Source organism: Geotrypetes seraphini, chromosome 12 (genome assembly GCF_902459505.1).
Source record: "Geotrypetes seraphini chromosome 12, aGeoSer1.1, whole genome shotgun sequence".
NCBI lineage: Eukaryota > Metazoa > Chordata > Amphibia > Gymnophiona > Dermophiidae > Geotrypetes > Geotrypetes seraphini.
In genome coordinates, this window is record NC_047095.1 from 58,206,221 (window position 1) to 58,220,556 (window position 14,336).

Consider the following 14,336-nt stretch of genomic DNA (forward strand, 5'->3'; position numbering starts at 1 on the left):
TGGCATTATGGAGTGGCAACCAGGCAATTGCCCTAGGCTCACACCCCAGGGGACCCAAAGCCTACCTCAAACTAAAGGAGGCATAGTCTGCAAGTGAGCTTTGGCATCCCCTCTCCAGATTCTGCCCTGGGCCCCTGCATGTCAAACACTGGCCGCACCTGGGTAAGCGGAAGAAAAGGATTGAGAAAGTGAAGACAGCAAAATGCAGTAATTTTACCCTGAAACGCCATAGTCTGTAGTAACCGGTCAGCCACTTCCTGAGGAAACATGGCCGATTCTTGCAGGCAAAATGTTCCATCTTGTCTTTCCCAGCAAAACTTCTCTAGGTTAGAACTCAGAAAATTCAGGCAGGTATCAAGTAATGACCTTGGTGATGCTTCCTCCTGTTAAAGCACAGCATTTAGGGAAAAAGAGTAAATTAAACAGCAGAAAAAACGAGCAATCTTCCAAGCCCTGTACAGCCTGCAGTGACTGGACCACTCTAAAAGCAAAATTCAAGCAGCTCTGAGCTTGACATTTTTGGAATCTGCTTTAACCTTGCTCTCTGACCCTTACGACAGGCCAAGGGTCACTGGCATTTACTCAATGATCGTGACTCCTCATTTTCCAGGGGCTGTAAATGCTTCATCTGTAGTTTTTCAAAAATACTTGTCAGCCCAAAGGAAAGGACCTGGGTTTGGGAACTGATCCTGCATCACTTAAGCTGGGACCTTTTTTAATTGGATCAACTGCATAACTATACTAATATGTAGCCTAAAAAAAGATATTTGAGTGGATTAGGTTAATATTGTCATCCACAGATGATTTCATTGGATATTACAGTAAACGAACTACAATGACATCAATAATTGTAGAACAATATAGCTCAGGGATCTCAAAGTCCCTCCTTGAGGGCCGCATTCCAGTCGGGTTTTCAGGATTTCCACAATGAATATGCATGAGATCTATGTGCATGCACTGCTTTCAATGCATATTCATTGGGGCAATCCTGAAAACCCGACTGGATTGCGGCCCTCAAGGAGGGACTTTGAGATCCCTGATTATAGCTCTTTTCCTACTGAAAATGTCATAGTATTCAAGGGAAGGAGAAAGGGGGAGGCAGGAAGCATTAAAGTATGCATACATACACAGTTCAGAAACCATGACGACAATTAAAGAATGACACGGGGATAAATTTATCCCAGTCCCTGCAGGAACTCAATTTCCCCGTCCCTGTGAGTGTTGTCGCTGTCCCTGTCGTGTCATTCTCTAATGACAATCTGCTCTGCCTTATAGCAGCTGCTAAGTGATGGATTATAAAAAAGGAACTAACCTGGAAAGCCATTAACCTAACAGAAGCAAAATTCAGCAGTCATTATCAAACAAAGATACCAACACACCGTTATTTTAAATTCCATTTCTTATGGAACAAGCCAGTAATTATTAGTTATTATACTGTAATTATAGTATTACAGCAAGACAATGACTCGAGATATTTAGCAATCAATCCCCATAGGTATTACAGTCACCTGACAGAAACCCACCTAGAAGGTTCCATTGATCATAGAGAACCATGATACCACAGCTATCTCTGTGATATCGGAGGGGTCCCCCCTCGAGACCACAACCCTGGGACAGACCGAAGATCTACCAAGCCCAGTGTCACGCTTCCAACAGTAGGTCAGAAATACCTGGCAAGATTTCAAAGAATAAAACTGATTTTATGCTGCTTATACTAGAAATAAGCAATGAATTTTCCCAAGTCTATCTCATAATGGCTTATGGGCTTTTCTTTTAGGAAATGATCTTAACCTGTTTTAAACCCTGATAAAAGCCTGGGTCTTAAAAGCCCTGTTTTCCAGAAAACACTTAGAATTCACAGTAATGTAAGATTATGATTAATAGGCCCATCTACTTTGTTCTCAGAAACACATCTGCTGGCAGCTTCCAAAGACTGCAGCAACCATCCCAGTCTAACCATATGAGATTTACAATTTCTATACCATACAGTATAACCATATGAGATTTACAAAAATTTGGATAAACAGTTGAATAAAATATTACAGTTCCCTAAACTTTAGAAAACACATATGTTTTCAATTGCTTCCTAAAATGTTGGTAAGAAGTAGAGGACAATATCATTGGTTTGAGATTCTTTTTGCAGCCCGCCAGGTACTATTTTGAGGCCCTCGGTACGTTTATCATAATCACAAAACTAAAATAAAACTGTTTCTTGATCATATGAGGTCCCTTTAGCTATAAATGACAATATTATTATTAAGACTTAGCCAAAAGGAAGGATTTATAAACTAGAAAGAGTTTTACCTCATGCAAAATTGTCATTTCTTTAATAAGACATTAACTATTTTTTCTGAAGCCCTACAAGTACCTACAAATCCAAAATGTAGCCCTGCAAAGGGTTTGTGTTTGAGACCACTGTACTAAGGGAATCAGTACCGGGTAGAGCTTTGGATTCTTGCCCAGAAATAGCTAAGAAGGAAAAATTAAAAAAAATTTAAATTGAATCATGTTGGGCAGACTGGATATACCATTTGGATCTTTATCTGCCAACATCTACTATGTTACTATGTTATCCCAAGAAGCTGCTTGATAGGAAAAGAGACATTGATGGTACTTTTTGAGCTAACAACCTTTAACTGATGGAAAAATAAAAAAAAGTACATGAACTTCAGGAATGCAATAGAATAGCAAAAGTGAATGAATCTATTAGATAATTGGGTGCCAGACCAGCTAAGACTTTATAACAAATATAACTGAACTTGAATGCCATGTTCTATTCACCATAATGCTTCTTCCTTAAGAAGATGAACTGGAAAAGCCGCCATAACAAATTATACTCCACTCACAAGGTTATTTTTTAGCCTAAAGCAACTTGTATATGAACACAATAATCGATCAACCCAAGAAACTATCATTTGGAGACCTCTGTAAAAATGGGACTTATTCTAAATGTTATACTTTTGACAGCGGGAACCTGAATTCTAATACTGCAACACAGACAGAGTTTCACCAGCTCCACACATAGAGAGTGACATGTTACTATGTTTTCCTTGAACAAAGTTCAACATAAAGCCATAAACAACAAAGAAATTAACAATTACAGTATCACATTAGAAATCAGGCAAGTGCATTCACCTGGAGAAGAGACGGCTCAGGTGACATATGACAGAGGTCTATAAAATACTGAGTGGAGTGGAAAGAATAGATGTGAATCGCTGGTTTACTCTTTCAAAAAATATTAGGACTAGGGGACATGCATGAAACTATTAAGTAACAGATTTAAAATCAACCGAAGAAAAAACATTTCTTCACTCAACAGGTAATTAAACTCTGGAATGCATTGCTGGAGAATGTAGTGAAAGTGGTTAGCTTAGCAGGGTTTAAAACAAGGACTGCTTATTTCTAGGATAAGCAGCATAAAATCTATTTTTCTTCTTGGGATCTTGCTGGTACTTTTGACCTGGGTTAGCCATTGTTGGAAACAGGATACTGAGCTTGAAGGATCTTGGGTCTGTCCCAGTATAGTTATTCTTAAATAAACAACATTATTTCCCTGACATTTTGCAGACTGTGAAGAAAGAGCAGGCAGTTTCAGTTTGATTCAAAAGAGGACAACTGTCACATCATAAAGGTGGTACCGTCAGGACTAGCTACTTGTCAACCTTATGTGTATTTAGTACATGAGCACTGCTTTATGTGTATTTAGTACATGAGCACTGCCTTATGTGTATTTAGTAGCATAAGCACTGCCCACATATTCAAGCAGCTGGCTCTCCCTTATCTGTACAGGTAGCAGTAAATTTAGCATGTCCCTGGCTATAACAAGAGGGTTATTCCCATAAGCACTGTCGCACTATACAGAAAACAGGCTCTCTCCTCTTTGGACAGGTGTTAAGAACATAAGAAGTCGCCTCTGTTGGGTCAGACCGGTGGTCCATCTGTGGCGGCCCATCTGGTCCATGACCTGTATGTGATCTCTTAAAATTCGCCTTGATACCCTTTCTATATCCTATCTTTACCCTTATCTGTATCCCTCAATTCCTTTATCTGTCAGGAATTTATCCAATCCCTCTTTAAAACCCCGTAGTGTGCTCTGTCCTATCACAACCTCCGGCAGCGCAATCCAGGTGTCCATCACCCTCTGAGTGAAAAAGAACTTCCTGGCATTGGTTCTAAACCGGTCCCCCTTCAGTTTCTCCGAGTGCCCCCTTGTTCTTGTGGTTCCCGATAGGTTGAAGAATCTGTCCCTCTCCACCTTCTCTATGCCCTTTATGATCTTGTAAGTCTCTATCATTTCTCCTCCGAGTCTCCGCTTTTCCAGGGAGAAGAGCCCCAGCCTTTCTAACCTGTCTGCGTATGAAATGTTTTCCATATCTTTTATCATTTTCGTCGCTCTTCTCTAGACCCTTTCAAGTATCGCCATATCCTTTTTGAGATACGGTAACCAATACTGGACACAGTACTCCAAGTGCGGGCGCACCATTGCACAATACAGCGGCATGATGACTTCCTTCGTCCTGGTTGTAATGCCCTTCTTAATAATTCCCAACATCTATTGGCTTTCTTGGAGGCTGCTGCGCATTGTGCCGTTGGTTTCATTGTTGTGTCCGCCAGCACACCCAAGTCCTTTTCAAGATTACTGTCCCCCAGCACTGAACCCCCCATTTTGTAGCTGAACCTTGGGTTCTTTCTCCCAATATGCATGACCTTGCATTCTCTATATTAAATTGCATTTGCCATTTATTTGCCCACTCTTCTAGTTTGCTTAGGTCCTTTTGTAGGTCTTCGCATTCCTCCGCGGTTCTAACCCTGCTGCAGAGTTTGGTGTCATCTGCAAATTTTATAACTTCACACTTCGTCCCTGATTCTAGGTCGTTTATAAATACATTAAACAGCAGCAGTCAGAGCACCAACCCCAGTGGAACACCGCTCGTGACCCTCCGCCAGTCCAAGTATTGGCCCTTCACCGCAACCCTTTGTTTTCTGCCTGCCAACCAGTACTTAATCCATCTTATACGTCCCCTTCCACCCAATGGTTCCACAGCTTCCTAAGTAGCCGCTCATGGGGTACTTTGTCGAAGGCCTTTTGGAAGTCGAGGTAAATGATGTCTATGGGTTCCCCTTTGTCCATCTGGCTGGTTATTCCTTCAAAGAAGTGCAGTAAGTTCATCAGGCACGATCTTCCCTTGCAGAAGGCATGCTGGCTCGCTTTCAGTTGTCCGTTTGATTCTATGTGCTTACAGATGTTAGCAAATTCAGCACTTCCGCTGCTCTAAGGAGAGGGGTATTTCCCTCACTGTACGGTCATCCTATTCAGGCAGCAGTTTCTTTCTCATCTGTACAGGTGACACCAAACCAAGCACTTTCCATGAATAACATGAGGATTATTCCCTTTAGCACTGTCAGCCTATTCAGGTGGCAGACTCTCCCCACTCTGTACAGTTGGCACCAAATTCAACTCTCTTCCCTGGCAATATTCCCTCCACAGGCAGCAAACTCTCCCTTATCTGTACAGGTGGCAACAAATTCAGCACCTCCCGGGCTCTATCGAGAGGGGCAATCCCTTACCACACTGTCACCCTATTCAGGCGGCAGCAGGCTCTCTCCCTTATTGGCACAGGTGGCAGTAAATCCAACTCTCTTCCCTGTCAATATTCCCTCCCCAGGCAGCAAGCTCTCCCTTATCTGTACAGGTGGCATAAATTCAGAACCTCTAAGGGCTGTATCGAGAGAGGCAATCCCTTACCACACTGTCACCCTATTCAGGCGGCAGCAGGCTCTCTCCCTTTTTGGCACAGGTGGCAGTAAATCCAACTCTCTTCCCTGTCAATATTCCCTCCACAGGTAGCAAGCTCTCCCTTATCTGTACAGGTGGCAATAAATTCAGCACCTCGGGCTGTATCGAGAGGGGCAATCCCTTACCACACTGTCACCCTATTCAGGCGGCAGCAGGCTCTCTCCCTTATTAGCACAGGTGGCAGTAAATCCAATTCTCTTCCCTGTCAATATTCCCTCCACAGGCAGCAAGCTCTCCCTTATCTGTACAGGTGGCATAAATTCAGCACCTCCCGGGCTCTATCAGGAGGGGCAATCCCTTACCACACTGTCACCCTATTCAGGCGGCAGCAGGCTCTCTCCCTTATTGGCACAGGTGGCAGTAAATCCAACTCTCTTCCCTGTCAATATTCCCTCCCCAGGCAGCAAGCTCTCCCTTATCTGTACAGGTGGCATAAATTCAGAACCTCTAAGGGCTGTATCGAGAGAGGCAATCCCTTACCACACTGTCACCCTATTCAGGCGGCAGCAGGCTCTCTCCCTTTTTGGCACAGGTGGCAGTAAATCCAACTCTCTTCCCTGTCAATATTCCCTCCACAGGTAGCAAGCTCTCCCTTATCTGTACAGGTGGCAATAAATTCAGCACCTCGGGCTGTATCGAGAGGGGCAATCCCTTACCACACTGTCACCCTATTCAGGCGGCAGCAGGCTCTCTCCCTTATTAGCACAGGTGGCAGTAAATCCAATTCTCTTCCCTGTCAATATTCCCTCCACAGGCAGCAAGCTCTCCCTTATCTGTACAGGTGGCATAAATTCAGCACCTCCCGGGCTCTATCAGGAGGGGCAATCCCTTACCACACTGTCACCCTATTCAGGCGGCAGCAGGCTCTCTCCCTTATTGGCACAGGTGGCAGTAAATCCAACTCTCTTCCCTGTCAATATTCCCTCCCCAGGCAGCAAGCTCTCCCTTATCTGTACAGGTGGCATAAATTCAGAACCTCTAAGGGCTGTATCGAGAGAGGCAATCCCTTACCACACTGTCACCCTATTCAGGCGGCAGCAGGCTCTCTCCCTTTTTGGCACAGGTGGCAGTAAATCCAATTCTCTTCCCTGTCAATATTCCCTCCACAGGCAGCAAGCTCTCCCTTATCTGTACAGGTGGCATAAATTCAGCACCTCCCGGGCTCTATCAGGAGGGGCAATCCCTTACCACACTGTCACCCTATTCAGGCGGCAGCAGGCTCTCTCCCTTATTGGCACAGGTGGCAGTAAATTCAACTCTCTTCCCTGGCAATATTCCCTCCACAGGCAGCAAGCTCTCCTTTACCTGTATAGGTGGCATAAATTCAGCACCCCTAAGGGCTGTATCGAGAGGGGCAATCCCTTACCACACTGTCCCCCTATTCAGGCGGCAGCAGGCTCTCTCCCTTATTAGCACAGGTGGCAGTAAATCCAATTCTCTTCCCTGTCAATATTCCCTCCACAGGCAGCAAGCTCTCCCTTATCTGTACAGGTGGCATAAATTCAGCACCTCCCAGGCTCTAACAAGAGGGACAATCCCTTACCACACTGTCACCCTATTCAGGCGGCAGCAGGCTCTCTCCCTTATTGGCACAGGTGGCAGTAAATCCAACTCTCTTCCCTGGCAATATTCCCTCCACAGGCAGCAAGCTCTCCCTTATCTGTACAGGTGGCATAAATTCAGCACCTCCCGGGCTCTATCAGGAGGGGCAATCCCTTACCACACTGTCACCCTATTCAGGCGGCAGCAGGCTCTCTCCCTTATTGGCACAGGTGGCAGTAAATTCAACTCTCTTCCCTGGCAATATTCCCTCCACAGGCAGCAAGCTCTCCCTTAGCTGCACAGGTGGCACAAATTCAGCACCTCCCGGGCTCTAACAAGAGGGGCAATCCCTTACCACACTGTCACCCTATTCAGGCGGCAGCAGGCTCTCTCCCTTATTGGCACAGGTGGCAGTAAATTCAACTCTCTTCCCTGGCAATATTCCCTCCACAGGCAGCAAGCTCTCCTTTACCTGAATAGGTGGCATAAATTCAGCACCCCTAAGGGCTGTATCGAGAGGGGCAATCCCTTACCACACTGTCCCCCCTATTCAGGCGGCAGCAGGCTCTCTCCCTTATTGGCACAGGTGGCAGTAAATCCAATTCTCTTCCCTGTCAATATTCCCTCCACAGGCAGCAAGCTCTCCCTTATCTGTACAGGTGGCATAAATTCAGCACCTCCCAGGCTCTAACAAGAGGGACAATCCCTTACCACACTGTCACCCTATTCAGGCGGCAGCAGGCTCTCTCCCTTATTGGCACAGGTGGCAGTAAATTCAACTCTCTTCCCTGGCAATATTCCCTCCACAGGCAGCAAGCTCTCCTTTACCTGAATAGGTGGCATAAATTCAGCACCCCTAAGGGCTGTATCGAGAGGGGCAATCCCTTACCACACTGTCCCCCTATTCAGGCGGCAGCAGGCTCTCTCCCTCATTAGCACAGGTGGCAGTAAATCCAATTCTCTTCCCTGTCAATATTCCCTCCACAGGCAGCAAGCTCTCCCTTATCTGTACAGGTGGCATAAATTCAGCACCTCCCAGGCTCTAACAAGAGGGACAATCCCTTACCACACTGTCACCCTATTCAGGCGGCAGCAGGCTCTCTCCCTTATTAGCACAGGTGGCAGTAAATTCAACTCTCTTCCCTGGCAATATTCCCTCCACAGGCAGCAAGCTCTCCTTTACCTGAATAGGTGGCATAAATTCAGCACCCCTAAGGGCTGTATCGAGAGGGGCAATCCCTTACCACACTGTCCCCCTATTCAGGCGGCAGCAGGCTCTCTCCCTTATTAGCACAGGTGGCAGTAAATCCAATTCTCTTCCCTGTCAATATTCCCTCCACAGGCAGCAAGCTCTCCCTTATCTGTACAGGTGGCATAAATTCAGCACCTCCCAGGCTCTAACAAGAGGGACAATCCCTTACCACACTGTCACCCTATTCAGGCGGCAGCAGGCTCTCTCCCTTATTGGCACAGGTGGCAGTAAATCCAACTCTCTTCCCTGGCAATATTCCCTCCACAGGCAGCAAGCTCTCCCTTATCTGTACAGGTGGCATAAATTCAGCACCTCCCGGGCTCTATCAGGAGGGGCAATCCCTTACCACACTGTCACCCTATTCAGGCGGCAGCAGGCTCTCTCCCTTATTGGCACAGGTGGCAGTAAATTCAACTCTCTTCCCTGGCAATATTCCCTCCACAGGCAGCAAGCTCTCCCTTAGCTGCACAGGTGGCACAAATTCAGCACCTCCCGGGCTCTAACAAGAGGGGCAATCCCTTACCACACTGTCACCCTATTCAGGCGGCAGCAGGCTCTCTCCCTTATTGGCACAGGTGGCAGTAAATTCAACTCTCTTCCCTGGCAATATTCCCTCCACAGGCAGCAAGCTCTCCTTTACCTGAATAGGTGGCATAAATTCAGCACCCCTAAGGGCTGTATCGAGAGGGGCAATCCCTTACCACACTGTCCCCCCTATTCAGGCGGCAGCAGGCTCTCTCCCTTATTGGCACAGGTGGCAGTAAATCCAATTCTCTTCCCTGGCAATATTCCCTCCACAGGCAGCAAGCTCTCCTTTACCTGAATAGGTGGCATAAATTCAGCACCCCTAAGGGCTGTATCGAGAGGGGCAATCCCTTACCACACTGTCCCCCCTATTCAGGCGGCAGCAGGCTCTCTCCCTCATTAGCACAGGTGGCAGTAAATCCAATTCTCTTCCCTGTCAATATTCCCTCCACAGGCAGCAAGCTCTCCCTTATCTGTACAGGTGGCATAAATTCAGCACCTCCCAGGCTCTAACAAGAGGGACAATCCCTTACCACACTGTCACCCTATTCAGGCGGCAGCAGGCTCTCTCCCTTATTGGCACAGGTGGCAGTAAATCCAACTCTCTTCCCTGGCAATATTCCCTCCACAGGCAGCAAGCTCTCCTTTACCTGAATAGGTGGCATAAATTCAGCACCCCTAAGGGCTGTATCGAGAGGGGCAATCCCTTACCACACTGTCCCCCCTATTCAGGCGGCAGCAGGCTCTCTCCCTTATTGGCACAGGTGGCAGTAAATCCAATTCTCTTCCCTGGCAATATTCCCTCCACAGGCAGCAAGCTCTCCTTTACCTGAATAGGTGGCATAAATTCAGCACCCCTAAGGGCTGTATCGAGAGGGGCAATCCCTTACCACACTGTCCCCCCTATTCAGGCGGCAGCAGGCTCTCTCCCTCATTAGCACAGGTGGCAATTAAATCCAATTCTCTTCCCTGTCAATATTCCCTCCACAGGCAGCAAGCTCTCCCTTATCTGTACAGGTGGCATAAATTCAGCACCTCCTAGGCTCTAACAAGAGGGACAATCCCTTACCACACTGTCACCCTATTCAGCGGCAGCAGGCTCTCTCCCTTATTGGCACAGGTGGCAGTAAATCCAACTCTCTTCCCTGGCAATATTCCCTCCACAGGCAGCAAGCTCTCCTTTACCTGAATAGGTGGCATAAATTCAGCACCCCTAAGGGCTGTATCGAGAGGGGCAATCCCTTACCACACTGTCCCCCTATTCAGGCGGCAGCAGGCTCTCTCCCTCATTAGCACAGGTGGCAGTAAATCCAATTCTCTTCCCTGGCAATATTCCCTCCACAGGCAGCAAGCTCTCCCTTATCTGTACAGGTGGCATAAATTCAGCACCTCCCAGGCTCTAACAAGAGGGACAATCCCTTACCACACTGTCACCCTATTCAGGCGGCAGCAGGCTCTCTCCCTTATTGGCACAGGTGGCAGTAAATTCAACTCTCTTCCCTGGCAATATTCCCTCCACAGGCAGCAAGCTCTCCTTTACCTGAATAGGTGGCATAAATTCAGCACCCCTAAGGGCTGTATCGAGAGGGGCAATCCCTTACCACACTGTCCCCCTATTCAGGCGGCAGCAGGCTCTCTCCCTTATTAGCACAGGTGGCAGTAAATCCAATTCTCTTCCCTGTCAATATTCCCTCCACAGGCAGCAAGCTCTCCCTTATCTGTACAGGTGGCATAAATTCAGCACCTCCCAGGCTCTAACAAGAGGGACAATCCCTTACCACACTGTCACCCTATTCAGGCGGCAGCAGGCTCTCTCCCTTATTGGCACAGGTGGCAGTAAATCCAACTCTCTTCCCTGGCAATATTCCCTCCACAGGCAGCAAGCTCTCCCTTATCTGTACAGGTGGCATAAATTCAGCACCTCCCGGGCTCTATCAGGAGGGGCAATCCCTTACCACACTGTCACCCTATTCAGGCGGCAGCAGGCTCTCTCCCTTATTGGCACAGGTGGCAGTAAATTCAACTCTCTTCCCTGGCAATATTCCCTCCACAGGCAGCAAGCTCTCCCTTAGCTGCACAGGTGGCACAAATTCAGCACCTCCCGGGCTCTAACAAGAGGGGCAATCCCTTACCACACTGTCACCCTATTCAGGCGGCAGCAGGCTCTCTCCCTTATTGGCACAGGTGGCAGTAAATTCAACTCTCTTCCCTGGCAATATTCCCTCCACAGGCAGCAAGCTCTCCTTTACCTGAATAGGTGGCATAAATTCAGCACCCCTAAGGGCTGTATCGAGAGGGGCAATCCCTTACCACACTGTCCCCCCTATTCAGGCGGCAGCAGGCTCTCTCCCTTATTGGCACAGGTGGCAGTAAATCCAATTCTCTTCCCTGGCAATATTCCCTCCACAGGCAGCAAGCTCTCCTTTACCTGAATAGGTGGCATAAATTCAGCACCCCTAAGGGCTGTATCGAGAGGGGCAATCCCTTACCACACTGTCCCCCCTATTCAGGCGGCAGCAGGCTCTCTCCCTCATTAGCACAGGTGGCAGTAAATCCAATTCTCTTCCCTGTCAATATTCCCTCCACAGGCAGCAAGCTCTCCCTTATCTGTACAGGTGGCATAAATTCAGCACCTCCCAGGCTCTAACAAGAGGGACAATCCCTTACCACACTGTCACCCTATTCAGGCGGCAGCAGGCTCTCTCCCTTATTGGCACAGGTGGCAGTAAATCCAACTCTCTTCCCTGGCAATATTCCCTCCACAGGCAGCAAGCTCTCCTTTACCTGAATAGGTGGCATAAATTCAGCACCCCTAAGGGCTGTATCGAGAGGGGCAATCCCTTACCACACTGTCCCCCCTATTCAGGCGGCAGCAGGCTCTCTCCCTTATTGGCACAGGTGGCAGTAAATCCAATTCTCTTCCCTGGCAATATTCCCTCCACAGGCAGCAAGCTCTCCTTTACCTGAATAGGTGGCATAAATTCAGCACCCCTAAGGGCTGTATCGAGAGGGGCAATCCCTTACCACACTGTCCCCCCTATTCAGGCGGCAGCAGGCTCTCTCCCTCATTAGCACAGGTGGCAGTAAATCCAATTCTCTTCCCTGTCAATATTCCCTCCACAGGCAGCAAGCTCTCCCTTATCTGTACAGGTGGCATAAATTCAGCACCTCCTAGGCTCTAACAAGAGGGACAATCCCTTACCACACTGTCACCCTATTCAGGCGGCAGCAGGCTCTCTCCCTTATTGGCACAGGTGGCAGTAAATCCAACTCTCTTCCCTGGCAATATTCCCTCCACAGGCAGCAAGCTCTCCTTTACCTGAATAGGTGGCATAAATTCAGCACCCCTAAGGGCTGTATCGAGAGGGGCAATCCCTTACCACACTGTCCCCCTATTCAGGCGGCAGCAGGCTCTCTCCCTCATTAGCACAGGTGGCAGTAAATCCAATTCTCTTCCCTGTCAATATTCCCTCCACAGGCAGCAAGCTCTCCCTTATCTGTACAGGTGGCATAAATTCAGCACCTCCCAGGCTCTAACAAGAGGGACAATCCCTTACCACACTGTCACCCTATTCAGGCGGCAGCAGGCTCTCTCCCTTATTGGCACAAGTGGCAGTAAATCCAATTCTCTTCCCTGGCAATATTCCCTCCACAAGCATCAAGCTCTCCCTTAGCTGCACAGGTGGCACAAATTCAGCACCTCCCGGGCTCTATCAGGAGGGGCAATCCCTTACCACACTGTCACCCTATTCAGGCGGCAGCAGGCTCTCTCCCTTATTGGCACAGGTGGCAGTAAATCCAACTCTCTTCCCTGGCAATATTCCCTCCACAGGCAGCAAGCTCTCCTTTACCTGAATAGGTGGCATAAATTCAGCACCCCTAAGGGCTGTATCGAGAGGGGCAATCCCTTACCACACTGTCCCCCCTATTCAGGCGGCAGCAGGCTCTCTCCCTTATTGGCACAGGTGGCAGTAAATCCAATTCTCTTCCCTGGCAATATTCCCTCCACAGGCAGCAAGCTCTCCTTTACCTGAATAGGTGGCATAAATTCAGCACCCCTAAGGGCTGTATCGAGAGGGGCAATCCCTTACCACACTGTCCCCCCTATTCAGGCGGCAGCAGGCTCTCTCCCTCATTAGCACAGGTGGCAGTAAATCCAATTCTCTTCCCTGTCAATATTCCCTCCACAGGCAGCAAGCTCTCCCTTATCTGTACAGGTGGCATAAATTCAGCACCTCCTAGGCTCTAACAAGAGGGACAATCCCTTACCACACTGTCACCCTATTCAGGCGGCAGCAGGCTCTCTCCCTTATTGGCACAGGTGGCAGTAAATCCAACTCTCTTCCCTGGCAATATTCCCTCCACAGGCAGCAAGCTCTCCTTTACCTGAATAGGTGGCATAAATTCAGCACCCCTAAGGGCTGTATCGAGAGGGGCAATCCCTTACCACACTGTCCCCCTATTCAGGCGGCAGCAGGCTCTCTCCCTCATTAGCACAGGTGGCAGTAAATCCAATTCTCTTCCCTGTCAATATTCCCTCCACAGGCAGCAAGCTCTCCCTTATCTGTACAGGTGGCATAAATTCAGCACCTCCCAGGCTCTAACAAGAGGGACAATCCCTTACCACACTGTCACCCTATTCAGGCGGCAGCAGGCTCTCTCCCTTATTGGCACAAGTGGCAGTAAATCCAATTCTCTTCCCTGGCAATATTCCCTCCACAAGCATCAAGCTCTCCCTTAGCTGCACAGGTGGCACAAATTCAGCACCTCCCGGGCTCTATCAGGAGGGGCAATCCCTTACCACACTGTCACCCTATTCAGGCGGCAGCAGGCTCTCTCCCTTATTGGCACAAGTGGCAGTAAATCCAATTCTCTTCCCTGGCAATATTCCCTCCACAAGCATCAAGCTCTCCCTTAGCTGCACAGGTGGCACAAATTCAGCACCTCCCGGGCTCTATCCCTTCCCACACTCACCCTCTCCCTGTACCGGTGCCACCGGATCCAGCCCTCGCCCACCATTGCCCCCGGTACAAAATAAAGTCTGCCTAAAGCGCTTCCATTGCAAGCACAGAGAAAGTCCTCTTCCCTTTGCCTTTAATGTAAACCACGACAAAAGCCCCCCAAACAGTAACCGAGGCCCGTCTGTTGCTCCCCGTGCGGGGCGGAGACACGCACTCGGGCCCCGTTATAACGCTCTTTTGACCTGTGCGGGCCGCCGCT

General features: G+C 48.5%; 1 protein-coding gene across 5 annotated transcripts in view; it reads right to left on the bottom strand.

Moving 5' to 3' along the window:
* Nucleotides 1-14,336, bottom strand: part of ZYG11B (zyg-11 family member B, cell cycle regulator) — a 45,110-nt gene that overhangs the window by 30,541 nt on the left and 233 nt on the right. The window contains exons 1-2 of one of the 5 annotated variants that reach the window (XM_033915781.1): nt 14,203-14,295; nt 218-383 (exon numbers count right to left, since the gene is read on the bottom strand). In XM_033915781.1, coding sequence (XP_033771672.1) covers nt 218-269 — 52 coding nt within the window. In that variant the 5' untranslated portion in view covers nt 270-383; nt 14,203-14,295. Of the gene's footprint in view, nt 1-217; nt 384-7,102; nt 7,133-14,090; nt 14,296-14,336 lie in introns of those variants that run through there. The other 4 variants (XM_033915777.1, XM_033915776.1, XM_033915778.1 and 1 more) reach the window with 4 other exon arrangements.